The sequence below is a fragment of the Linderina pennispora genome, assembly GCF_002104995.1.
Source record: "Linderina pennispora strain ATCC 12442 chromosome Unknown DL89scaffold_20, whole genome shotgun sequence".
In the NCBI taxonomy this organism is placed as follows: domain Eukaryota; kingdom Fungi; phylum Kickxellomycota; class Kickxellomycetes; order Kickxellales; family Kickxellaceae; genus Linderina; species Linderina pennispora.
In genome coordinates, this window is record NW_024468268.1 from 96,233 (window position 1) to 121,264 (window position 25,032).

Here is a 25,032-nt window from a genome sequence, read left to right on the forward strand (position 1 = left end):
AAGCAGGATTCAGGCCCTTTTGCGGATAGCCAGTTCTTCTTTCCGCTTATCTCTTCCCCCCCCAGCGTTTTGTAGACATAGAATTCAAAAGTCACTGCATTTCTAAATGTCTGGCGTTTTGCGGCGACGACTGCTGTACCCTTCAACCAAAGCTGCGTTCTGGCACCCAGCACAACTGCACCGTTGCTGCTTACGACACCAGCGGAGTTCGACACAATTCGACTAAAACAGACAATGACACAATTGCACTTGGTGCTCCTGCAACCGACGATAGTCGGGAGCCTGTCGAGGCAGTGTTGCAGAGGATCCTCGAGCCCGAGCACGCAAAGTCGATTGGTCTGACGTCGGACGGGACACAGTCGCCGTCATTGGCATTAGTACCGCTGACGATTATTTACCTACCGCCGCCCGATTGGCACACGCCGGTGAGGCTGGCCAGTCGCTGTGCGAAGAATCAGCAGCAGAGTGAGCAAGGAGATAAGGCGATAGACGGAGCCGAGGGAGACCAGGCTGGTGGCAGCAGCGCAGGGTCCGTCGGTGCAGCTGGGCCGCAGGTTGATGGCAGCACAGCGGGTATGTTCGCATGGCTGCGTCAGATGTTTAGTAAAGCAGACAAAGGCAACGCTGGCACTTCTCCAGCATCTGGTCAGACATCCGAAATCCTGGACCGGCTAAAGCAGCGGGGAACTAGGGACACAAGGGATCTGGCCGATTCTGTATCAGCCTTTCTCAAGGACTCAGTCCTCCACCAGGCAGTTCTTACCGGCCGCAAGCGCATTGAAGCCATTAAGGCACTGCCGCAGGACGATGACTGGGTGACCTGGGCCAGCAAAGCGCTAAACCAGATGACCGGCTACGAGCGGATCCAGACCCTCAAGGAGAAAGTAGAGACATGCGGTGTCGACTTTAACCAGGCTCGCCATGATCTGCAGGCTGCCAAGGAGGGCCACGGCAAGATGATCCACCAGCGGATCTCTAGCCAGCGTGAGATCAACAGTCTGCTGCAGCGAAAGCACCTGTGGGACGAGACGGATGTGGCGAGGTTTACCAGCCTGTACCGCGACGAGCACCAGGCAGAGATCTTGGAGCGCACAGCTGGCAAGGAGCTGAAGGAGGCGGAGGAGCTTGTTGACAGGCGGTACGGGGAGCTGGTGGGGGCGATCCGCGAGCGGTACCATGAGGAGCAGATCTGGAGCGACAAGATCCGCAGGGCCAGCACGTATGGAACATGGGCGGTGCTGTTTCATGAATATTCTGGCGCTGTTTATGGCTCAGGCCATATTCGAGCCCAGGAAGCGCAGAAAGATTGTGGCCGGCGTCGACGAGAAGCTGACAGCAGCGATAGCCGATCAGAACAGCCGGATTGCAGATGTCCAGCAGGGCGTAGAGCAACGACTGGCAAGCCACGAGGGCGCTATCAATGAGATTGGGCAGCACCTGGGGGCGCTGGCATCGGTGCTAGCGGCCATGGACCAGCGGCAGGCAACGGAGATGGCAGTGATCTCGTCCCAGCTGCTCAACTCTACACATGAGCCGGATGAGCCCGAGAACACCGAGACAGAGCTCGACATGTACAACAACATCAAGCCATCATATACACGGAAGGAAGCACACAGGCTGGTACTGGGCACGGCCACAGTGGCCAGTATAGTTACGGCTCTAGTAACGTACTATTTCGCAGGATAACGTTTGAAAATAAAGCGTCTATTTCTTGAAATCCATCAGGCGCACGTCAAACACCAGCGTCGCGTGCGGGGGAATATCTGGGGGCGCGCCGCGCTTGCCGTAGGCCATGGCCGCAGGGATCGTCAGCCGGCGCTCGCCGCCGCGCTTCATGCCGGCAACACCGACATCCCAGCCCTTGATGACCTCGCCGACACCAAGACGGAACCAGAACGGCTTGCCCTTGGTGTTCTGGTCGAACACCTTGCCGTTGGTCAGCTTGCCAATATAGTGCATGCCGACGCGAGCACCCTTCTTGACGCCTTCACCGGTGCCCTCCTTCTTGTCCTCAGCAATGACACCGCCTGGCCAGCTTCTGCTGCTTGGGCTTCTTTGCCTTGGCCTTCTCGGCGGCCTTCTCGGCCTTCTCAGCCTTCTTGGCCTTGGCCTCCTCGATCTTGCGCTTCTTCTCCTCCTTGGCAGCAGCCTCCTGCTCCTGGGCCAGCTTGCGCTTCTTTGCGTCCTTGGCAGACTCCTTGATCTTGACCTCCTTCTCGAGCTCCTCCTCCGCATCCACCTCCAGGTCGTCAGAGTCCATCTCAATGATCCGCTGCGCGTCAGCCTCGGCATCCTCCGAGTCGTAGTCGTCGTCCGAGTCATCCTCACCGCCCAGGCTCTGGAGGACATCCTCAGGGTTGATGTATCCGCCATCGATCAGCTCCTGCACCTGCTCGGGCGACAGCTTGCTGAAGTCAATCGCGTCGTCGTCGTCGTCCGACTCGCTGCCCTCGTTTGTGTCGTCCTCCTCGATGATAAAGTTGCCTGTCAGGTGGATCTCGTTCTTGCCCGTGGACTCGAACGTAATCTCTTCGCCACCGGTCAGAGAGATATCAAGGCTCTGCTGCTCGATCTTGCCCGGGGTCAGCGAGCACAGAACGTAGCTCTTGTCGTCGACAGTCAGAAGCACCGAGGTGCGGCCAGAGTCTCCGATGGTCTCGCCAAGTGCAGCCTATAGACAATGCCCGGGTTAGTGCTAATGCGGTCGTGTATTTTAAACCCAGTTTCGGCGTCCCGTACTTACGTTGCTGACGCGGAACGACGCATCAACGGTCTGCGAGTACGTCTTGCCCGGCACAATCTTCAGGCCCCAGAAACCACAGAACATGCTTTGTGTTGGCGTAGGAATAATAGGGATAATGTAGCTTTCGCAAGCAAAGTCGGAAGAGAAGGGAATGCGGCTACAGCCATGTCCCAGCGTTTTTATACACGAAAAATTCTGATTGCGGCGCCATTTTTTCGGTGATCAAGTGATCAAGCTCCTTCCGCCTTGGGGTTAGGGCCTATTGCCGCTGACGACAACAGCGGCCTCTGCGCATTTGGAATTCGCGACCTCTCTCTATATACACGCTCTGCCTCAATTCCCGCGCATCTATATCACTGTCATTTCGAAATGGTAAGGCCGCAGCAGCAGAATGCGCTCGCAGATGACATGCAGAGGACCGTACAGAACGACGACGCACTCAACAGCACCCCCACTCACATGTAGTCCAACACACTGCGCCCGTACCTGAATGCAGTCCGCTCGACCCTGACGGCGGCAATGTGCCTAGATAACTTTGCCTCGCAAATCGTTGGAGAAGCACAATGTGCCCGAAGGTCGAGGCCGGCAACACCAAAGAGGTGCTGCTGAACCCGCTGGTGGTTAGCCGTAACGAGAACGAGCAGGTCCTGATTGAGAGCAGCATCAACTCGGTGCGCGTCAGCATAAAGATCAAGCAGGCCGACGACATTGAGCGCATTCTGGCCCACCAGTTCACGCGCTTCCTGATGCTGCGTGCAGAGAGCTTCATTATCCTCAGGCGCGTGCCCATCAAGGGATACGACATTTCGTTCCTGATCACAAACTTCCATACCGAGCAGATGTACAAGCACAAGCTCGTTGACTTCATCATCGAGTTCATGGAGGAGGTCGACAAGGAGATCAGCGAGATGAAGCTCAGCCTCAACGCCAGGGCGCGCATTGTCGCAGAGACCTATCTGTCGCAATTTGTGTAATCACTCTTTTCACGACTATCCACATATATCGCAAATGAACTGGATATCATAGGCACAGAATGGGGCAGAGGCTGTTTGGTGGATGAATCAGCACAATGTAATGTCCGTATTTCTTATTAGAAAACAAAGACACTCTCAACTTAGTGACGGCGAGCGGCAGCCAGGATGTTGGACAGCTCCTCGACCTTAGCCTTCGAGCGGCGAAGGGTGCCAAGACGCTTCTTGCCGAGCTTACGGGCGCGCTTATCACGCGAGTTCTTCAGCAGCTCCATGATGCGGCGCTCGTACGGGGCGAAACCAACGACCTCACGGACCAGATCCTTCACGAACGCGTTGTGCTTCGAGTGGGTGTTCTACAAGGGGTGTGAGCATGCAAATGCGATTAGCAATTTTGTCCAGGGCTCCTCCATGCAAATTCGAAATTCCTCCCATGGGATTCTCTCTGCATTTCATTTTTGCTCCGTCCGCATTTTCTGATGGATACGAATCCATTCTCCTTCGATACATACACCCTTCTTGTTCGCCGGGCGAGCGGCGAGCGTGCGGCGAGCGGTGATGTGGCCCGAGTTGGCACCAGCGACGATTCCAGAGGCAGGCATTTTAATGTGAATCAAAAAACTACTTTTGAAGGAAAAAGGCCGAGCAACACCTTGTCCAGTACACTACTTGCTTTGGTGCCCACACGCGTTAACCTCAAAATCGCTGATCGCGCCTCCACCTTTTAGAACATGTGATCCCTGCAATCCTGATTATATGATCAAATTGCATCCGACACAGGCGACTTGTGCCAGCGCATCACCCCTGCTGCAGAACGCCTTTTTTGGCTGCTGATGCAATGTCGCTGTTGGGCTCTGCACACCGCCTCGACATCCACGGCTGCTATAGACAAGCAGAAATAGCATGTAGTTATAGGCTGTTTGATACCTGCGCCCCATCTACCGCGTCTGCTGCATTTGGTGCTGATGTCAAAAGGGTTGAGAAGCTCCGAGCCAGCATAGGGACTATTCTCTGTTGGTGCTGCCGAATAGATCACAGTCTGCCATCATAGCCAGAGGGATATATATTGAGATTGTTGTCCTCGCACAACTTGCACATGTCTTTACCTAGCCCCTCTCCTTCCTCCAACTATCCGTTCTCTATGGCCGACTTTGGTCTCTACAAACGCTCAAATCTGTCCGCTGAACTCTGTGGTTCGTCTTCAAGGTACTGGTGCAACCTTCGCCCTTGACTTCAAAGTTGACGGCGTGGTCCACCATGGATTTGTGCGCTGCGATGATGACGCTCGAGGCACCCTCTACCATTGCGCTGTCAGATCCTTAGAACCGCCAAGGGTTTGGGTTTCTGAAGACCCCTACAAACGCATGCTTATGTGTTCTGGATACGAGCGGCACAGTGCCATGAACCTGGGGGATATCCCACTGGGGAAATTCAAAAAGTGTAGCAGTTACACACAGAGAGTCATGTACTCACTGAATCCCAAGGACCCGAGTCTTTGTTCGATATACACCAAGCTCATGGTTGCGGATCTTAGTGGCGACGACATCCTGTGAGCAGTTCTTTGTTAACCATAGCGGTAGCTAACAACAATTTCTAAAGCACAGCCGATATTTAAATACTAATTGTGAATTTGTGAGCTATTGGAGTGCCCTCTAGAAATGCTACTTTCGCGCTACCACCAGTATTAGAGTAGTTTTGATTGCTGGTTAAGCACGTAGTATTGCCTACTACCAAGTTTAGCGATATCCACTGCACCACTAATTATCCATAACTCGCGCAATGTCCGCAAGAAGCATATGACCCTCTTGTTTGTCCTGGCCGCTAGTCAATACCGCATTTGTACATATATTTCCACATCCATTGTTAACTTGCTCTTCAGCCTGCAATCCAAAATGGAGTCATTCAGGGCATCAGGCGCAGTCGCAGATATTCCCTCTTGGTATTCCTGGATATGCTGCCATCCTTTTTTCAACGTGCCGCTGGTGTACTTTTTCGGTAACCCTGACGGCAGCGACGACTTCATGCCAAACAGCGTTCTCAAAGAGTCGTTTTACAGGACCTTGCGCCAGTTTCCCATCCTGGCTGGACACATACATTCACGCAGGAAGGGCATCCACGAAATTGTTGTCGATAAGTACGACTTGAATATGCCTGAATATCTCGAATCATCCGACGAAAGTCTCCACTTCAACAAACTGAGAGACGCAAACTTTAACTTCAACATATGGCCGGCAAGTCTGGAAACAGCGGGCGGGCTCTGCAAGGTCCACCATGACGGGCGTATCAAACTGCTCAATGCTCACATCGTGCGGCTGCAGCAAAACAGTGGCTTGATTATTTTTATCAGCATTGCCCATTGCATTGTGGACAGTGCAGCCAGCTTGTACTTTATCGCCCGTTGGGCCGAGGAAACACGGGCACTGCTTGGCGGCACTCCTAGCACCACCAGTTGAATTTCGCTTCGACCGAGGAATAATCCCACAGAATCTGCCTGTGGAACGCAGCCCCATTGAAAGCTCTATGCGCGACATCTACGAAATGAAGACGCTATTTGGCAACTTTCTCGCATCGCTGTCGCCGAAAGTTAGGGCCAGGCTTATATACGCGGGTGCAAGTACAAAGAACCTCCGAACCAGTGCGTTTGTTATATCGCGGCCAATTCTCGAGAACTTGCATGATGCAATTGCCGAGTTTGTCCATGACGGGATGCGTATCTCGGACAACGATATCGTCACTGCACTGTGCATGATGGCGCTGGCCCAAGCACAGCAGCCGCCTCATGACCAGTCGCTTGAGGAGATTAATAAACAAGGTCCTTGGCAAGCAACAAAAGCACCAGGTACTGCTGCAGCAATGCATAGGAATCGCATGCGATATCCGCCACCGCATTGGCATCGACCAGACAAAATATGTCGGCAATGGAACGTTCGTGCAGCTCATGTTTAGCGACCCAGCTGATGTTGAGCCGACCATCTCACCACGGTCGCTGGCATGGAATGCGACCAGGGTACGGCGAAGTGTGGCCAGCGTCATGCCTCCTTATGTATCTGAATACTTTGATATGGTCAACTCACGGCCGCGCTGCTTCACCAGGAGGCTGGTATACATATCTCGGAACAGGGGCGCAGGGATGGTGTCTAATATGTCCCGCCAAGACCACTATCTTATAGATTTTGGTGGTGGGACGCCGTCGTTTGCAGCGACTATTCCGATCATCGGTGCCAACAACGTATACATATTCCGCTGCCCTCCACCCAGCAGAGATCTCTTGGTATACTTGTGTGCTGATAGCTCGGTCATGGAGAAGGTTCGCCAAAATGAGTTTCTAAATAGCGTTGTGGAGCACCTGTTTACAACGGCTACTTCTGAGTCTTAGAAATTTCAGCCACTATTGCGCAAATATATGCTACACAAATACTGTTTTGATATATAGCCATGGTCATGGTTGTTTGTACCTTTATTATTACAAGTACATCCACATACCCTGATCACTCAGTATGAGGTGACCGAACCCGCAAGTATAAGCACATTCTTGGCACATGAACTGTACCATCATGCTAGGCTTCTATAAATCTCGGTCCCCCAAAGGCATCTAGTGTTCCATACTGTCTATACACACAGCTTCCTGTTGCACCGATGAGTTGCCAAGAGCGATGCAATGCTGATAGTTTATGTTGATAGTACCAAAAATTAGCAGCGCCATCTCTAGTACTAATTTTTAAATTGCACGCAAACTTGTCTTTGCCTAATATTTGTTGGAATCCCAAGACCCGATTACTGTGAACTACATAGTTTTTCTTTCCACTAATATTTTTCCTTTATTTATTATTTCCTTTTGGCCGTACCGCCTGAACGATGGTATAGAACCTTTACACTTGCCCTCAAACTTTCCTCTTATTTAGCTTTTTACACATTAATATTATCCTTGACTCTGTTGCCTTTTGATCATACTAAGCCCACAGCACTAGCACACCTTTGGACTGATATAACGCCGTTTAAATGTCTTTTGCAAGTCACATTCCACGAAAACACACATATACACACACCATGTATTTTCGTTGCCCATCCCCTTCCTTCCATCTATTCGCTACTCTATATCTTCCACCTTGTGCTCTAGACCTACAAAATTTGCATACCGGATGTGTGAGCTAATTCTTAGACCCCTGTTGGATTATAGGCGCTGGTTATGAATAAAATTATCTGAAACTATGCCTATCTGATTACGAGATGAATTGCAGCAGAAATGTGTTGCGATCCTACCTGAAATTGTAGACATCCTTGCTAGCATAGTCGCTCTTCGCATATACATAACTTTCAGGTATACAATGGTGGGTCCATTTAACCAAACACAAAAAACCTACTGCTAAGCCCTCTCTAAAGACTGGAGATGGTTCTTAAGTCTTGTATGCTGCGTAGTTGCCTCGACATCAGATCTTGCAATTACCCAGTCATTTAGGTCTGGTGCATAATGCAAAGCGAATCCTTCGTCGACGACCCAGGAGGTCTGAATGCACTGGACAGTGGGGCAGAGGGCGACGATAATTATTGCCAATCTCAATGGAATAAGGCGGACCCTTTTCTGAATGGATATGTCCAGTAGTGTCAGCGTAGTAGAGAGTGGGTAGTACTGATCATAGAGTGCGTCAACAAACTCCAGATCCGCATAGAGCGTATCCAAATGGCCCAACATAAGCGTGCGGTAAAGGTTCTTGCAGTTGCTCCAGCACCAGTAATGGTACTCGTCGTCCGCCTCTTCGCCATACATGCTGTAATCGTCGTTTTCGTTTTCACTTGTACTAATAGATGCCTCCTTTTCCGCGCCAGTTTCGTCTGCCAAGTTGCCTTCAATGCCCACATGTATATCCCTTTCTATCTCCCACTGACGCCGGCATTGTGCGATGCAATCGTCATGAGCTCGATCGTTACCAAGCAACTCACTAGTAACTTTGATCCCTGCCGATATTTCCCGCAGATAGGGCAGTGCCTTGACCAGCTGAAGATAACGATGCAGAGTGAATTTAACACTCGGAATTTGCAGCTGTACGATATTCCGCCCAACTTGCCCAATGGTGAGCCCAATATTGTCAAACAAGCAGCTGCCTCCGTTTGTGAATAATATTCTAGCGTTGGTGCTGAGGACAAGGAGGCACCTAGCTTGGTCTGTACGCTCATCCTCCTGGTATCTCGTGTCAATATAGGAGTTGACGTATTTTAGCGCGGGGAATCTGCCTGCATCAAATACACCACAGCCCCGCAGATCTGTAGCAGCTCGAGGACAAAGGGAAATCTTCAGACACTCGAGTGTTGAACTGTTCTCTCTAAAGAGCACATCGTTGCTGAAAGGATAATCAGCGGTGCATGTCAGTTTCTGAAGTGCTGGGAACGGCGCTCCAGTCGGTGAACCAAGAGCAGCGTTCTCAAGCTGCCCAGCCCTATCACCACACGCGATCGTTAGTGCCATTACACGTGGGTATACTATCGGTGTACCGTCGTCAGCCTGAACAATTTTAGAAAACACCGCTGCATGCTGGCTCTTAAGACCAACATGCTCTAGTGCTGACGCGTTGCGACGGATGACTTCTATCAGGGGCGAATCTGGGCCACTGATATCGATGTCCAGTTCGAATAGGTTGGCAACGCTGGTAAGGGGATAGCTGTATGCGGGTATCGACCACAAAGTAGTTGAAACAGCGGTAGCGCGACTGGTCAGACCAGATATTAGACTGCGAACAAATGGCGTATCCACATAGTCATTAAGGCTGCCAAGACTTGACAAGCCGCAGATCTGAGAATTTGGGAAGATCCGGTGGATCTCGTTGCAGAATGCCTCGGCATGAATGGTTGCATCAAGTCCAGACTTCTGTACGCCATTCGTAGCATGCGAGTGCATTAATGAAAACACCAGTGTGGTGGTGCTGGGTACCACCAGCGTATCAAAAGGGGAAGTTTTGAATACCTCAGTGGCAGCTCCGTCCACGATATCCTCGCCTATCCAATGTATCCGCACGGTTTTCACACGAAACAGGTTGCCTGTCTTATATGCTGCTACGAGACTCCTCGGGTCAGGCTGTCTGCGGCACATATTCCAGAATCCACTGTCATCATCGTCCTTGCTGCACCACCAAACTTCCTCAAACAGCCTGCTGATTGCTACCTCTCGCCAATGACGACACAGACCAGCAACTGTGAACAGACGCGCATATGGGCCACAACAGCAGCCATATGTAATATATGGCGTCTTTGGAAACTGTTGGACTACGTAGTCAAGGATCCTATTGATGATAGCAATAGGGGTGTTTTGAGCACTAAAGGACATAGCTGGATATCAATTAGGTTAGATTTTTGAGAGGAAGGAAGGACGAGGAGAGAAGTGCGGAAATGAGTCTGGCACAGTTGCCTTGTGAAAAAGCAGATTGACATTGGCCTGGCGAATCACAACAATCAGGCCTACAATGCTAATAGAATATGCATGCTGGCAGCAGCAGCCAGAGCCAGCTTCATATGGCTGTCACTCGCAGCAGCAGATTGGCGTGAATATGCTGGGTAAAGAACTTGCTTCATGACATGACATCCGCCAAAAGACTACTAAAAGCAGTGTCTGCGGTTAACCTAGGGGATGAGTGGCTATAGGGTATATGGAAAATGCCTTTTGAGAAATTTGACTGAGGGGAAGAAGGGAAGCTGATCGTCTGCCTGGGCCTTTGTATGTATGCAGTTCAGCCTTGCCCATGGCGGCGCAGGAGGACTCCAGACCCCGAATGTCAACAGTGGTGATGGGGCTGCAAGATGTATGCCGCCGGAAGCGAGTTGGTCTGAATCAGAGGCTTCTCCATATAGAGTTAGTTGCTCAGCAGTTGGGTTATAGCACAAAATAGGCGTGCTATTATAGAGGATCTCTTTTATAACGGCCCTCCAGCGTTGGCAAACATGCTTTAGCTGGAGGTATGAGGTATAGGTATCGACATCATCCGGATCATCTAAAGGAATACTGTTGTCACAGATGTGGCCAATTCGATGAATAATATATGGATTCAGTGTAGCCCAGCTCGTCATTAGTATGAAAAGTGTTTTTGTGAGGATTGGAAAAGAAATGCGGTCTCAGTCAACAGTAATTGACAACTCGTACTTATCATACGAATGCCAGTCCTTGCCGGCATCTACCTAATCGCACTCAACCATCCAGAATACTTGACCCCTCTTGTCTACATGGGTCGCATAAATATAATCTCTCTGGAGAAAGAAAGCCTGCATATATACTCTGTGGGCTATTCCTAAGGAAAATGAGCAGTATGATATTGAAACTGAAGGGAACTATAAGAATTGTAGCTACGAGCCCCACCTGGAATCCTTTATCGCCCCCATTGGCGCCCAAAGATAACGAAGTTGCGAAATCGGCACACCAGGTAGCAATTGATTGTGTCCTAAACATTCTGCCAATGTGGTCACCGGTGGTGCTGTGGAAAGGCTCAGGCTAACTCCTCTCATATCGACTGCCATTGCAAGTTCTACCCTGACCCCGTCGAGCTTGCAACAGTAAATGGGGAACCGGATAGTTTTGCATGTGAGGATATGCTACCTGTTCATCGGGGTTTGGCACTAACAAGCCAGGGAGCCGAGGCTAGAGTTCGCAGCCAATTCAATGGCAGCGGTCAGACGTTGTTGCCATTCACTGTCAGATCGACCACACGATCTCCAATCCCCGAGGGTCTGGGCTGATATAGCGGACATGTATTTACTGCTGATGAGGTTGTACAATAGGGTACTTCATGGGTCTCATTACAATAGAAACTATGCTAGGTCTAGTGGGTTGTGGTAGCCTTAAATCCACTTGAGGTGATCGTCTTCAAACGTGGTGTAGCACAGAAACTCGTTTGACAGCCCGCCACGATGTGTCGGCGCAAACCCGGTAGCGCGCGCACCAATATCCTCGCTGGCCTGCCTCTGCATCACCGCACCAGTGACAATCATCACCTTGCAATCAGGCGCAGCCAAAAACTTCATGGTCTCGATCATCTTCCCCAGGCAGTCTCTGTTCAGGAATGGCGGATCGGTGTAAATGAACTTGAATCTGCCCTTTAGCGACTCGGCGCCTGTGAAATCAAATGGTTTGTTGTAGTCGTAGAGCACGAACTGGTCCTTGAATACACTAAAGCGCTGGTCAATCTCAAACACATAGGCGCGCGGCCGTGCAGCGTCCTTGCGACGCAAAGCGACATAGGCAGTGGGCGCACTTATGAAAGCTACATAGTCGGATTCTTCTGTGTGCCGGAGAGCTGTGTCGGCCAGGAAGTTGGCGGTTGCGTCGTCGTACCAAAACTGGCTTAGCTGCCAGTCCTCCTGGAACATATCCATGGTAACCTCCAGCTGCTTGTCATCAAAGTCTTGCTCTGCCTTTTCCTTTAGCCGCTCGAACGACGTGTCCATCGCCTCCTTCTCGTCAAGGAATGACTGAAGCGCGGCCAGTGTGTCGGCAGACAAGGAGAACGAGTCGTCTTCGGTGCTCATTCGGTGAATTTGAAAAAAAAAAAAAACTGAAGCGCAAGACAAGAGGCGGTTCTTGCAAGCATAAAGAAAGCTGTCGAAATAGTGCTGCAGGATTTTTTGCTTGTGGTGGCAGCTGCAAAACCGGTTTCGGCACTTGGCTCTGGTGTGGCTTTTCAGACTTGTTTCTGGCCAGAGCCGCCGATCAGCCCAAACCCCCACTGTTCTGTCATATTCTTGCTCAAGCTTACATGCTGTCCAGCGCTATGCATACTAGCTAACGCTGCTCTACACATGAGCACACAGCATAGCCATAAAATAGCAGCGATAGTTGGATGGTCGCTTGGCAAGAGCAACTCATGTAGAGACCAGCTGGAGTATCATACAACGCCATCGGTTATAATGTTATATCCAAAAACACACATAACCATTTACGGACCCTTCGCCCAAAAAAAGAAAGAAATGCCAATGGTATTCGGCTATATGCAATTTTTCATTTCAATGAAGCCATTAACAATATTGCCGAGAAATCGTGCATCCCCAGGTCTATTGTGAATACCAGAGGAAATAACTATGCGATATATTCCGAAGGACATGGTGTGGAAACAAACGGACGGGAGTCAGCCCAGAAAAGTTGGTGAGCGGAGGAGTGAAGACATTTATATGCTCTCCTGATGTAGCCAAGACCTTGGCACGCGAGTTGCTTTTCGAGTAACAGTAGTTCTTACGATATATCCTGTACCCATGCAACCATGACGGTGATATCATCAGCCTTACACTGCCTGGCGGCAGCACCACGCGAGCGACTACCTTGTGTTACCGGTCTAATAACCGGCAAAAGGTAGTTGAAAACAGCCTCCTGAACAATTCTGAAAGTAAATCGTGTCAAAGATACGCTATCAGCTCTGGCTGTGCTAGGCTCACGTACATATTTCCTGGCTAATTTTTCAATATGCTTTACGTCCATATTGTCAAACAGCCCGTCGGTAGCAATAATCGCCATGTTGTTGTGTGCCAGGTAGACGATCTCTTCCAGCGCATCACGAGGGGTATCGGTTTTCTGACGCTTCAAATTCCTGATGATTTCTCTCTCAGCGCCATCTGTCAGCAGCGAGTAATCCTTTCGCGGCCGGTAGTAGCATAGATCATCCACCTGGCCATTATTACTGCCATACGAAGTGTTGGTATCCTTAGGAGGACTAAACGAAATCTGGTATGGCATATTGGGCGAATGGACTTGCCCTGGTGACACGAACACTGCCTCATGGCGACAATTTAGCACAATAGACCGCGAGTCGCCCAGCTGCGCAAGATGCAGAGTCCCAGTCTTAAGCGACAGACTGGCAATAGTTTCAGTTGACGACCCATATACCGGAATATCATCATATTTCATAGCCACAACTGCCTTGTGCATAATTTCCTTTGGGTTGCCATCTTGCACCCTTGCCACGGCATGGGCAGAGTACGCAGTCAGCGAACGGCTGAATCTAGCTGAATTGATTCCCCGACGCTTCCAGCCGCCGACTCCATCCGCCACACCAAACACAAGGGTGTCCTTGTTGCGTGCATGAAACATCGAGTCGTCGCCCGAGTATGCTCTCTCCCGTCGCTTGTAGGGAGTGGAGTCGTTAATGACAACGGTCTCATAGCGGACTGGCGGTAAAAATGTGAACTGGCCAGCCCTAAACTCGTTCAGATTGTCCTTTGCGTACTTTTGTGCATCGGCCTTTGATATCCATGCCGACGAAAGTACCACCTGGAAGAGTGTGCGTGTGGAGCGGTGGTTAATTTTCTCGGCTTTGGGCATTTTGATGAGAGGAAAGAAGGAATAAATAGAAATGTGTTTTCCAGGCAGGTCCAGGCATTGGATATGTGCTGCTCTTTATATGCACTGGCTGCTCCTGCTTTTTTGTTGCAGGGAAGGCTGACGAGCTTATTCCAGGAGCTGCTGTTCGACGGCAGCCGTAGCAAATGCATTTTACCCCAACTCAGATCAATAGACTGCAGGGCTAAGTATAGACTGCGGTTCGCCGATTTAGCAGAAGCAGCATTGTTTGACGTGTCAGGATGCGAGCCCTGCTCCGTTGCCCTGTTGGTGCTGCGCATGGCGGACTTGCAGGGGGTGGTTTACCGTTGGCCATTATTTGCTGTTGTTCATATGGAGCTTTCATATGGAGAGGGGAGAGAGCTTTTTGTTTACCTAGCATCTGGACCATGGCAGGCGGCTCGAGGTTGGCCTCCTTTGGCATGGCTGGAGCAGTATTTTACTACCCTGTGCTGACAGATCCAGAGTGTATTTGCTGCGGTGTTTCAGGTAGATGATTCATCCGCAGCAAGGGTCATTAGCTAGCTTATCCGGCCCAGGACCGCTCAGCACCGCTTGCAAAGAAAAAGCCACGGATGCATTAATGACAGCAAAACACGCAAAGGAGGAAAAGAAAAAGCTAGAGCTTTGCCTTGGCCTGGTTGATCTTGGCGTTCTCGCGCACCCAGGCAATCATAACCGTCACATCGTCAGGCTTCCCGCCCTCGTAATTGTATCCGGCAAGCTTTGCGCGCTCAGCAAACGGCGAGCGCAAGTCGTGCTGAATGTAGTTAGCCACAGCCTGGGCTGCAATGCTGTAGGCCAGGCCGCCGAACAAATCGGCCTTGGGGCGCCCAGTGACGTTTTTGGTGACGTTGGAGATTTTGTCAATGGCGCCCATGAACCGCTCCGCCAACTTCTCGACCTCCTCCACCCGCACATTATCGAACAGCCCGTCGGTCGCTGCCACCACGACGTCGTTATGCGACAACCTGTGCGAGTCCTCGCGCGCATCATTCGGAGTATCAAAGCCGACGGCAGTCAGATCGGCAAACGAGTCCTCATGCTCCCGGTCGGACTGCGGCTGGGGGCGGAAGAACTGCGCGTTCTCTTCATTCTCCGGGTCGCTCTTGGGCAACGGCGGCGTGTCGCCGGTGGGCGGAATGGTCAGCTGGTACGGCATGTTGAACCGGTGCTGCTGCTCGGCCGACACAAACTTGGCCTTCTGCTTTGCGTCCAGGACCACATACGTCGAGTCGCCGAGCTGCGCTGTCCGCAAAGTGCCGGTGGCCAAAGACAGGTTCGCAATCAGCTCGGTCGAGCTCCCGTATGCGGGGATCTGGTCGAACCGCATGTTGGCAAACGCCCGCCGCATCACCTCCTTGGGGTCGACGTCGTCAGATTCGTGCAGGAGGAAGCTCCGCTGCACCGCATCGGCCGAGTAGGCTGTCAATGACCGGCTGAACACCGACGGGTCGATGCCCGAGTCGTTCCACCCGCCGACGCCGTCGGCCACGCCAAACACCAGGTTCTGCTTGTTGCGCGCGTGGAACAGCGAGTCCTCGCCGCCGTTGATGGCGTCCAGAGAGTCGTAGGGGGACCGGTCGTCGATTTCCAGGACCTGCACCTGGATGGGCGGGGCAAAGGCGATCGGCTCGCGCGCGGTCGACGGCTGCGTCTGAATTTGCTTCACGTAGTCCTGCACGTATTTGGCTGCCGTGCGTTTGGATATCCACGCCGACGCCAGGATTGTCTGGAACCGCGGGCCGAGTGCGCTGCTGAGGCCGGGCATGCTGGAATGGAATTTAAGGGTTGTGTGGTTTTTCGCGCAGAAGCAGAGGAGAGATAATTTTAATTCACTTTCCACACCAGCACCGCATAAAGGCACCAAAACAGAGATCTCGGAAATCAACAATTACTGACATTTCCTTGATAACGCCCCCATGACCGGCGGGCGCGTAAAATAAGATTTAGGCTTGCTTTACTCGTCGTCAGACTCGTCGTCGTCCTCCTGCTCCTCGAGGAAGTTGACAAAACGCTCGGTCTGCTTCAGGAACACCGCCTTGCCCTGGGGCTTGGCGCCCTTCTTGGCCCAGAAGAGGATGGCTGTGTCAGATAGGACGTCGTCCTGGTACAGGACCTGGATGATCTTGCCAAAGTACTTCATCAGCTTGGCGTCCTCGTAGCAGTAGTTCTGCACGTACTGCAGCAGCTTGATCTCGCTCTTGGGCGCAGTGGTGAGCACCTCGAGCACAGGCGTGTAGCGCTTGACGTGGCCCATGACCTGGTTCTCGATCTGCTCGGGCTTCATGGCCCAGTCGACTGCGCTGAGGATGCCCTCCCACACAAGCTGCACTGCCTCCTCCTCGGGCCACTTGTTGGTGCGCATGGCGGCCTTGGCGGCCTTTGCCACCTCGGTGTTGATGGCCAGGATGTCGTCCTCGTCCTCGTCCTCGTCGTTGGCCTTGGCCGTGCGCAGGATGCTCTCGATCTGCGCAATGAAGTCGTTGCGGCTGGCGTTGGCCCGCGACGCAATGTGCATGTCAATCAGCGCCGGCATGTCCTCCGCCTCAAAGTGCCGCGCAAAGCAGTCGTCGTCGCGCTTGTTGGCCGGGAAGAAGTCGACCAGGCTGTCGATCTTGCCGCGGATCAGAGCCATATGCAGCTGCTTGGCCGAGTGGTTCTTCAGGTACTCGCGCATGACATCCGTGATGAACCGCAGCGCCAGCCCGTCCTTGACCAGGTGGTCCTTCTGCAGCACGCGGAACGGATCCATCGGGAGGAATCCGATCGCCACCAGCACGCCGAGGCCCTGCGACAGCTTCTTGTTGTCTGCCTCGCTGTAGCGGTGCACGTTCTCGAGAATGTGCTTGCAGGCTTCCGTGAAAATCCGCTCCAGGTACTTGTACCGGCGCGTCAGCCGCGTGATCAGCTTGGCCCAGTCCTGCGCGCCCTGCTCGCTGGCGTCCGCCAGCACAAACAGGCTGAATGGCAGCTTGCCGAATTCTTCGTCATCTTCAATGATACCGCCCGGTGCGATGATGCCGCCAGTGACCAGAACTTCGAAAAACGTGTCTCCGTAGCGACGGTAGTCGAGCGTGTTGCCGGCCGTGTCGAGGGCGGCTGAGATCTTGCTAAAGTCGGTAGGCTCGATGCCCTCAATTACCTGGAAAAGACTGTCCCTGAAATCTAAAGAGCTCTCCTTGAAACACACGTTGTTTAGGATGAAATGTCTCACGTCTAGAATCTTTTGCGGCTGCGAGGAGGTATCGGCGAGGGGCAAACCAGACAGCAAACTTACCTTCGGGCTCATACTTGGCATTAGCCTTAGCGTCACGCTATATCTCCCCCAAAAAGAGAAGCACACGAGAAGTTGCAATTAGCAATCGGCTACAATCCTGCCGGCTGGCTAGAATCAGGGCACCGCAGATTGGAAAGACACTTACTTTGCGAGTACGAATCCTGACACCATTCAAAGTGGGCTTTTCGTTGGAAACTTGAGTACTCATTAAGCAGCAAAAGGAAGAAAGAGAGACGGCTGATAATAAATAGCGCGGGACCTGTTTGACCTGGGGGGTTGTGTCTGTGTCTTTTTCTGTGTCTTTTGTATGTAAAAGGCTACGAAGAAGCGTTCTTTGCTATCGAGAGAGGCGATGGCAGCGACAAAAGAAGTGTGTGGTATAAATATGAATGTTTTCGACTGGGGTGATTCAGAGAGAGAGAAGAGGCGACGGGGCAGAGTCATGCGTGCCCACAAAACACGCCAGAGAAAAAAATTCGCCGGAGGGAAGGCAAATAAAAGGCCCTGGCTGTGATTGGGCCATCAGCGGATCTGCTCCTGGCCCAAATCGCTCGAGTCGGCCAGCGCCTGGAGCTTGGAAAACAGCTCCTGGTGCATGCTGCTGTTGAAGCGCGGGCTCACAGCGGATAATAATGACGTCAGGGTTTCGAAGGTCTTGCCGGTCCAGCCTGCCATGTCGCTGCCGCTGGCTTTGGCCACCGTGTAGCCGCGCGTGTCGAGGGTCACTGATATCTGGTGGCCCTCGATCAGCGTCAGCGTGCTTTGCAGGTGGTTGGGTGGCGAGAAGTTGGCAAGGCCGTATTGGTGGTCGCGCAGCTCGGACAAGAACTCGTCGCGCAGGCTGTCTGGGCCGGTTGTGTTGAGCATCGCTGTGTCTGGCAAGAGTGGCAGAAATAGGCCAGGGAAAATAGACTTGGGAGGGAAAGGGTGGGGAGGCGCGTCTGCGCTCGCTCGCAACCTGTTTATTCTCTCCCTCGACGCCCGCTGCTGCAGCCGCTGGGAAGGCGAGGAGATCGGCACCAATTTTCGAGTGATCTAGTGCCATTGTCCGGACCACATCCCTAAGCGCATGCCTTTGCAGCCAGCAGCTCTGCTTCATGTTCCTTCTTCTCTCCCCCTCACTCCCTCACTCCCCCTCTCCTCACCCCAAACCCGCTGATTTTCCCTCCTCTTCTCCCCTCCCCTATTTATAGCTTTTAAACAAAAACCCTTACCATCTCTTCTGGACCATGGCAGAGCTGTTTGGCGTCCCACTAAAGTACATCTCGCTGGTTGTTCTGACGGTGCAGAACAGCATGCTGGTCCTGGTGATGCGGTACTCCCGCGTAGTCAGCGACACGCGCTACTACACGTCTACTGCGGTGCTGCTGAGCGAGCTGACAAAGTTCTGTGTGTGCCTGTACATCTCGGCGCGCGAGACCATGAAGGAGCACAACGGGCAGCTGGTGCCCTCTGCGGTGTACCGCGAGGTGCTGGGCGGCGACAGCTGGAAGATGCTGATTCCGGCGGGGCTCTACACGATTCAAAACAACCTGCAGTATGTGGCAGTGTCGCTGCTGGACGCGGCGACGTTCCAGGCGACGTACCAGCTGAAGATCCTGACCACGGCGCTATGCTCGGTGATTCTGCTGGGCACGGTCCTGGGCATGATGCGGTGGGCGTCGCTGGTGATGCTGACGGTGGGTGTTATTCTGGTGCAGCTGCCGTCTGGCGACGATGCCCCGAGTGCCGACGGGCAGTCGGCGAACCTGATGGGTCTGCTCACGGTGTTTGTCGCGTGCGTGCTGTCGGGTCTGGCGGGCGTGTATTTCGAGAAGGTCCTGAAGGGGTCGCGCAAGTCGCTGTGGACGCGCAATGTCCAGCTGTCGCTGTTTTCGACCATCCCGGCGCTGTTTGGCGTCCTGGTGGTCGACGGGCAGGGGGTCAGGACCAACGGGTTCTTTTACGGATACACGAGCTGGACTCTAGGTGCGATTGCGTGCCAGGCGGTCGGCGGGCTCATCGTCGCTGTGGTGGTCAAGTACGCAGACAACATCCTGAAGGGATTCGCAACCAGCATCTCGATTATTCTGTCGTGCCTGGCATCCGTGTGGATCTTTGACTTCCGTATCACCAAGGCCTTTGTCTTTGGCACGGCGCTGGTTATTTATGCCACGTACATGTATGGAAAGTATGCCGGCGGCCCGTCGAATGCCAAGCAGGGAAACGGCGTGCTGCCGTCCAGCAACGCTAGAGAGGAGAATGTGCCGATTGCCGGCTCCTCCAGCGGACAGCAGGACGGCGACATCCAGCTCAACGAAATGGAGCCCAGCAAGTTCAACGTAAAGGTCGTGTAAAACAAAACATGTTGACTAATAGATGTTGATAGACGCTTTAGTTAAGAGAAGCAAATGCGAAATAATATAACGTGTGTAATCTACGCAGCCACTGTTGCTGTCGCTGTCGCCGCCGCCGCAGGTGTCGCTGCCGCCGTGGCAGCCGTGGCAGCTCCTGCCGACGAGTGGAAGGCATTGGAGCCGAGGCCAAACAGATGGCCCAGGTACTTGCTTTCGTCGACCTTGTCCTCAAAGTATTTTTGCCTAAGCTTGAAGAACGTCATGGCTGTCAGCAGGCTGTCGGAGCCCGCCTGGTGCTGGGGCCCGATCCTCGGCACCTCCAGGTCGTCGGCGACGTCCTGCAGTCCGCCCTTCAATGTGCGGCAGCTCCGCATCATGTACTTTATATCGTAGATGCCCGGGAAGAACGTGTGCAGCAACTCAAAGAACCCGTCCTCGTCCTCGGGCAGCGCATTGCACGTCAGGAGCTTCAGCAGGTACCCAAAGTCGTATCCGCTGTGGAACGACACCCAGCGCACCTCCTTGAACAGCACCATGCCCGAGTCCGTCAGCAGCTCGCCGAAATGCAACACGTCAATGCCGTACTCTTCGTTCTTCAGAAAGTCAATCCCCGACTTTGTCAGCAGGTCAATCGACTCTTGCGCGTACATGTCGCTGGTCAGGCTGAACTTGAAGTTGAACTGCCACGAGCACACGCCCGGCGGCGGGTTGCCGTCCTTGTCCATCAGCGTTATGCCCAGCTGGATAATTGTCAGAATGTCCACATTACACCGCAGGAGCTGGTAGTGGTAGTCTGACGCCGAGCCAAAGGTGCCGATTGGTCGCGCTACCACGCCCGGGAACTCGGTGTCCATCGATATGTACGGGTACTGGGGAATGAGCTTGCGGATTGCCGCAAACTCCTCCTCGAGATTGCTCTCCCAGACGTCTCTGATTATAACCGTGCTGTGGTCTGTCATTGTACGCTAATGCATTCAAGCTGTGTTCTGCGAAAAGGAAAAATAAAGAGCAGGTTCAGGAATTTCGGAATGGGACTCAGGAAGAGGGGAGGCGGGGGAGTGCGAGGCATGCAATTAGAAAGGTCGCCGGATTAAAATCACTGGCGCCAAGGACACGCAAAGTGCCAAGCCGGCTGCCGCGGCTGCCTGTCTTCTGCTCCCAGCACCCTTAATTTTTTTTTTTCGCATTTACTTCCTCTTTTCAAATGTCGTCGTTCAGAGATGCCCTCAGCGGGCTAAAGACATCGTCAAACCACGTATTGCCGACCAGCTCGGGCGAAGGAAGCAGCAGCGGTGGCGGGTTCCTGGGCAATCTGCGGGACGGAGCCAGCAACCTAGTGTCCAGCGCCAGCGACGGAATATCAAACATGTCGCTGCTTGGAGGCAGCAATAGCCAGGACACAGTCAGTACGGGCAACCGCGGCGAGTGGTTCGGGCTGACGCTGATGCAGGTAAGGTGGAGGGCAGATAGCAAGCAGCACAGCAATATGCACATCGGGAGCAAATGGCAGCTAACATATCACGTCATCGGGGTTAGCGGTGGATTGGATTCGGCGGGTGCGCAGTGCTTGCGCTGTTCTGCTACGTGATGGCGTTCATGGCATTGCCGTGGATGATCATCTCGCCGCAAAAGTTTGCGACTGCGTTTTCGCTGGGCTCGCTGTCGACGATCTCGGGCATTGCGCTGCTGCGCGGCCCGCGGGCACACACGGCGCACATGCTGTCGCGCGAGCGGCTGCTGTTCACCGTGTCGTACTTTGGTTCGGTGTTCTTCACGCTGTTCTTCTCGGTGGTCGTCCACTCGTACCTGGGAACGCTGCTGTTTGTAGTGGTGCAGGTGGTTGCGCTGGTGTGGTATGTGGTGTCGTATTTCCCAGGCGGCTCGGCGGGCCTGCAGTCCACCACAAGCAACCTCGTCAGCGGTGCAAGGACCCTGCTGCCATTCTAAGAATAGGTTGGGGGGGAGAGGACTAACCTGGCCTTCCAGATAGCTTTCCGGTGATCGGGTCGCCTGTGTAACCGCTCTGTACACGCAATATAGCGGCGAAGTTTATTACTTTGCCTCTGCATGAGCTACGTGAGACTGTCTGAGACGGCGTCGGGAGAGCTAGCGGAAAAATGTGCTGGGCGTCTGGGCCAATCTTCGTGCAGCTGGGTCAATGGAAAGAACCACAAATTTCAACCACCCTGGCGCTTGCTAAGCCCAAGCTTGGTTTTCCCGGAACAAACACCGCTTTTTCCAGTTCCATTAATTTTTTTCATTTTCCACCCCTCCCTTACTAAACCCCTTCGCTCTGCAATTCTCTATAAAAATACAGCCCTATTCTCTGCAATGTACAGCTCGACAGGCAGCGCCGAACAGAGCCGTGAATCGGTCAATGCGTCATACGATGTTCTCAATTCACGGCTGATGCCACGGGCGGGAAACACGGCCGATGAGGAGCTCGTATTCCGCAGCGATTCGCGGAGCTCCAAGACGTCGCAGAACCAGCAGTACATGAACACGCTGTCGACAGGGCAAAAAGCGCGCAACACGCTGAACGCGAGCCAGACGCGGGTGAACTCGCCGGGGGCAAGCACGACGTCGGTGAACCAGCAGCACACGGGGCAGCCGCGGTCGCAGTCGTCAACGGGCCACTACCCGAGCGGGCCGAAGCCGGGCCGCCTGCCGTCGCGGGCATCGTCTGGTGCACCTGGGCATCCGGGCGGCACGGCGAACTCGTCGGGGTCGTCGGAGGACTCGATGAAGCAGAAGCAGATGAATCACCAGCGCGGCCGTGGCGGCGGGTCCGCGGCTGGAGCGTCGATGATGGCGAAGAGGCGGGATGCGACGGTGGATGCGCGCGGGTTCCTGCGGACGCTGAATGACTTGTTCTTCAGCAAGTTCTGCGTCGATGAGCTGTTCTACCGGGAGTTTCGCGAGCAGCTGGTGAAGCGGATACAGGAGAGCACCTACCGCTATGACCCAGAGGACCTGCAGGATATCTTGGACGATGTGTCCGAGGCATGCAAGAGCACACGGTAAGTGGGAAAGAGAATTTTTTTGCCCCATGGGAACTGGCTTCGCACCCAGCAGCCTGCATTGTTTCACTCCACACGTACATGCACACATTCACACTCGCACCCAGAGCAAGGCACGGACAGAGCGATTTGCACTGAGAGACCTTGGTGCGATCGCTGCCCCCGGGGATTCTGGGCGTGTTGTTTTGGAACGAGCACTAGTATTGACCTTGCTGCAGCATCAAGGAGCTGGGTATCAGCACTATTGCCCATCGCCAGTGATCTCCTCGCTCTGAGTGGTTAATGGGCGGGGATCTGTGAGGCTTGTTTTGGCTCCCTCTCTATCAGTCCAGGAACCGCTGGCCTGGCTTCTTTTTTTTTTTTTGAGGCAGGCCCAGCGGAGCTTGCTCGCTTAATTTAGCACTCACAGTGCGATGTGCACAAGAGATGGGGGGAGTATGCGCGTGTATTGGCGATCTCCTTTTTGGCCCGATTGCCCTCTGCGGTCTCGCTCATCTGTTTTTCCGCCGAGATGTGGACCGCCTAGCCCGCTATAACCACCACATGCAGCGTGTTTTTAGGGATGCAGTTGTAGCGGGCTTTTCTTATTTTATCCCGCATCATGCATGTATGCACATCCGGCAAACGCCACTAAATCCAGGCTGTGTAGACTTAACCTCGATGCGGTGTCACAGTGGCGACTCAACTACTTCACACGGGACCAGACGGCGTCGGTGGTGGACTACATATTCCTGATCAACGTCAACATGATGGCATTCGACGCAAAGTACTCGAACCGCTGCCTGGACTCGTTCTGTGCCGATCCGCTGTGCAGCGAGATCCATGCCGGGCGCGTGTCGGAGGAGGACAGAGCCAAGGCGTTCCGGCGCGTAATCAACGTGATCATGAACGAGGCTGTGCGTGTGCGGCTGGTGACGCGGGAGCAGAAGAGCGCAGTGCGGGCGCGACTGGTAAAGTCTGTGTTCTCGTGCGAGGACCGGATCAACGCGATCCGCGAGATTGCAGTGCTGATTCTGCTGGCGCAAGACGAGCGGCACCGCGACTTTGTGCAGTATGCGCTGGTGAACTTTGGGCAGACGTGGGCGCCGTCGGATGCATCGATGACGGACGTGGACGAGGACTGCAATCTGGACCCCGACATGGTGTACCGCAAGGCACTGGGCGCCATCAACAACACGTACCTGGAGTCGATTCTGGATGTGCGGCGTCTGGGCATGAGCATCAGCGTCGAGGAGGTGGCCAAGCTGCGCGAGCTGTGGGCGCGAGCCAGCACTAAGGTGCCCACCGCAGCGGTGGTGACGCTGCCGATGCTGCTGCACCTGCTGGTGCACTGCTCCGAGTCCGAGCTGCAGGATGCGCTGCCGCAGGCAGGCGTGTCGGCGGCGGCACTGGCCAAGACGGCGGGCGGCAGCGGGCTGACGGGGCGGATCGAGCAGGTGGAGGATGCGGCACTGCAGATTGTGCAGAACCTGGGCCTGGCGTGGGAGCTGGGCGACAACCCGCCGCGCGACCTGCGCCAGTTCTGCATGGTTTTGTTGCTGGATCTGGGAAGCGTCCTGTCGATGCTGCTGGTGGCGGAAACGCAGCCATCTGACCAGCCCGACTCGGACCAGCAGGAGATCGGCACGGTGGAGGACGGGCTGTTTGCGCGGTGGTGGGACGTGTGCGATGCGGTGGTGACATACGAGCGCGCGCACCGGCACTTTTACGTGGCGTTCCTGATAACATACATCAAGGTGGCGAGCGAGAAGCTGCTGGCACAAAAGGCCGACTTCAACCCTGAGCTGTTTTTGACCATGGTGGTGGAGCTGCTGACCGAGTTCCGCAAGCGCCGGCCCGACTACGAGGCCATAGTGATTACAGCCGACGGCCGCGTGGCCCCGTCGTGCCTGGTGGACAGCGGCACCGCCAGCGCGCGGTCGTCGGGCGGCGATGCAGCCAGCGGCGGCTCTGTAGCCAAGCATGGCAAGGCTCTGGACCGCCGCACGCGCGAAGATATCGGCGCCGAGTTCGACCGCCTGTTTGCGTGGGTTGACCAGCAGCTGCCAGTGACGAACCGTGTGCGGGCGCTGTCGCGGGCTCAGTCGCCGCGCAGCAAGACAAATTCGTGGCAGCAGGCGCAGAGCATGCCGCGGTCGACGTCGTCGGCGAGCGTGGGCTACGGCAGCGCGACTGGCGGAAACCGCGTTGCGTCGCCGGTGCCTCCGATGCCGATGCCGCGGTAAACACCCCCAATTAACTAGATACACCCATTTTGTTTCTGTCAGGGCAAATTCATAGCTTCTGTTATTCTTCCCTGAGGCGATGGACACTGAGAAATCATCGCTTTTGGAAATAGTCAATGCTCGTCGGCCTGCTCCTGTGCCGATCCGCGGT

General features: G+C 53.9%; 15 protein-coding genes across 15 annotated transcripts; 7 read left to right on the forward strand and 8 right to left on the reverse strand.

The window, feature by feature from the left end:
- The first annotated feature begins 28 nt into the window (after positions 1-28).
- On the forward strand, positions 29-1,717 carry DL89DRAFT_270562 (uncharacterized protein). The gene is made up of 3 exons (XM_040888763.1): positions 29-182; positions 208-1,235; positions 1,276-1,717. The coding sequence occupies exons 1-3, from the start codon at positions 107-109 to the stop codon at positions 1,684-1,686; spliced, it is 1,515 nt and encodes a 504-aa protein (XP_040739922.1). The 5' UTR covers positions 29-106; the 3' UTR covers positions 1,687-1,717.
- DL89DRAFT_279293 (uncharacterized protein) lies at positions 1,705-3,004 on the reverse strand (the record flags this gene model as incomplete). Its single annotated transcript, XM_040889569.1, has 3 exons — positions 2,744-3,004; positions 2,023-2,671; positions 1,705-1,985 (listed from the first exon to the last, which is right to left on the reverse strand). Exons 1-3 carry the CDS (start codon positions 2,825-2,827, stop codon positions 1,705-1,707), a joined length of 1,014 nt encoding a protein of 337 aa, XP_040739923.1. The 5' UTR covers positions 2,828-3,004.
- DL89DRAFT_92830 (actin related protein 2/3 complex, subunit 4, 20kDa) lies at positions 2,885-3,778 on the forward strand. Its single transcript, XM_040892268.1, has 2 exons — positions 2,885-3,115; positions 3,273-3,778. Exon 2 carries the CDS (start codon positions 3,307-3,309, stop codon positions 3,715-3,717), a length of 411 nt encoding a protein of 136 aa, XP_040739924.1. The 5' UTR covers positions 2,885-3,115; positions 3,273-3,306; the 3' UTR covers positions 3,718-3,778.
- Positions 3,665-4,326, reverse strand: DL89DRAFT_270563 (ribosomal protein L36A; the record flags this gene model as incomplete). Its single annotated transcript, XM_040888764.1, has 1 exon — positions 3,665-4,326. A coding segment is annotated over one exon (213 nt), but the record flags the coding sequence as incomplete, so codon positions are not given.
- A 1,366-nt stretch (positions 4,327-5,692) lies between these two features.
- On the forward strand, positions 5,693-7,126 carry DL89DRAFT_270564 (uncharacterized protein). Its single transcript, XM_040888765.1, has 3 exons — positions 5,693-6,162; positions 6,185-6,455; positions 6,487-7,126. The coding sequence occupies exons 1-3, from the start codon at positions 5,736-5,738 to the stop codon at positions 7,088-7,090; spliced, it is 1,302 nt and encodes a 433-aa protein (XP_040739926.1). The 5' UTR covers positions 5,693-5,735; the 3' UTR covers positions 7,091-7,126.
- Positions 7,127-8,034: 908 nt separating this feature from the next.
- DL89DRAFT_270565 (uncharacterized protein) lies at positions 8,035-10,059 on the reverse strand. Its single transcript, XM_040888766.1, has one exon. The coding sequence runs from the start codon at positions 10,028-10,030 to the stop codon at positions 8,078-8,080; it is 1,953 nt and encodes a 650-aa protein (XP_040739927.1). The 5' UTR covers positions 10,031-10,059; the 3' UTR covers positions 8,035-8,077.
- Positions 10,060-11,435: 1,376 nt separating this feature from the next.
- Positions 11,436-12,266, reverse strand: DL89DRAFT_286724 (uncharacterized protein). Its single transcript, XM_040889883.1, has one exon. It carries the CDS (start codon positions 12,217-12,219, stop codon positions 11,533-11,535), a length of 687 nt encoding a protein of 228 aa, XP_040739928.1. The 5' UTR covers positions 12,220-12,266; the 3' UTR covers positions 11,436-11,532.
- Positions 12,267-13,159: 893 nt separating this feature from the next.
- On the reverse strand, positions 13,160-15,575 carry DL89DRAFT_202404 (uncharacterized protein; the record flags this gene model as incomplete). The annotated part of the gene is made up of 2 exons (XM_040883996.1): positions 13,160-13,271; positions 15,139-15,575. Coding segments are annotated over 2 exons (549 nt in total), but the record flags the coding sequence as incomplete, so codon positions are not given.
- Positions 15,576-15,838: 263 nt separating this feature from the next.
- DL89DRAFT_92892 (ARM repeat-containing protein) lies at positions 15,839-17,665 on the reverse strand. Its single transcript, XM_040892269.1, has 3 exons — positions 17,446-17,665; positions 17,301-17,337; positions 15,839-17,188 (listed from the first exon to the last, which is right to left on the reverse strand). Exons 1-3 carry the CDS (start codon positions 17,506-17,508, stop codon positions 15,981-15,983), a joined length of 1,308 nt encoding a protein of 435 aa, XP_040739930.1. The 5' UTR covers positions 17,509-17,665; the 3' UTR covers positions 15,839-15,980.
- On the reverse strand, positions 17,446-18,220 carry DL89DRAFT_270569 (uncharacterized protein). The gene has a single exon (XM_040888767.1). It carries the CDS (start codon positions 18,165-18,167, stop codon positions 17,823-17,825), a length of 345 nt encoding a protein of 114 aa, XP_040739931.1. The 5' UTR covers positions 18,168-18,220; the 3' UTR covers positions 17,446-17,822.
- Positions 18,221-18,419: 199 nt separating this feature from the next.
- DL89DRAFT_286729 (UDP-galactose transporter Gms1) lies at positions 18,420-19,636 on the forward strand (the record flags this gene model as incomplete). Its single annotated transcript, XM_040889884.1, has 1 exon — positions 18,420-19,636. The coding sequence occupies exon 1, from the start codon at positions 18,530-18,532 to the stop codon at positions 19,634-19,636; it is 1,107 nt and encodes a 368-aa protein (XP_040739932.1). The 5' UTR covers positions 18,420-18,529.
- On the reverse strand, positions 19,633-20,683 carry DL89DRAFT_270570 (CAF1-domain-containing protein). The gene has a single exon (XM_040888768.1). The coding sequence runs from the start codon at positions 20,593-20,595 to the stop codon at positions 19,717-19,719; it is 879 nt and encodes a 292-aa protein (XP_040739933.1). The 5' UTR covers positions 20,596-20,683; the 3' UTR covers positions 19,633-19,716.
- Positions 20,684-20,840: 157 nt separating this feature from the next.
- On the forward strand, positions 20,841-21,583 carry DL89DRAFT_276019 (SFT2-domain-containing protein; the record flags this gene model as incomplete). The annotated part of the gene is made up of 2 exons (XM_040889381.1): positions 20,841-21,086; positions 21,173-21,583. 2 exons carry the CDS (start codon positions 20,841-20,843, stop codon positions 21,581-21,583), a joined length of 657 nt encoding a protein of 218 aa, XP_040739934.1.
- A 384-nt stretch (positions 21,584-21,967) lies between these two features.
- On the forward strand, positions 21,968-22,660 carry DL89DRAFT_260705 (uncharacterized protein; the record flags this gene model as incomplete). The annotated part of the gene is made up of 1 exon (XM_040885812.1): positions 21,968-22,660. One exon carries the CDS (start codon positions 21,968-21,970, stop codon positions 22,658-22,660), a length of 693 nt encoding a protein of 230 aa, XP_040739935.1.
- A 601-nt stretch (positions 22,661-23,261) lies between these two features.
- DL89DRAFT_260706 (uncharacterized protein) lies at positions 23,262-24,881 on the forward strand (the record flags this gene model as incomplete). Its single annotated transcript, XM_040885813.1, has 1 exon — positions 23,262-24,881. The coding sequence occupies one exon, from the start codon at positions 23,262-23,264 to the stop codon at positions 24,879-24,881; it is 1,620 nt and encodes a 539-aa protein (XP_040739936.1).
- Positions 24,882-25,032: the final 151 nt, after the last annotated feature.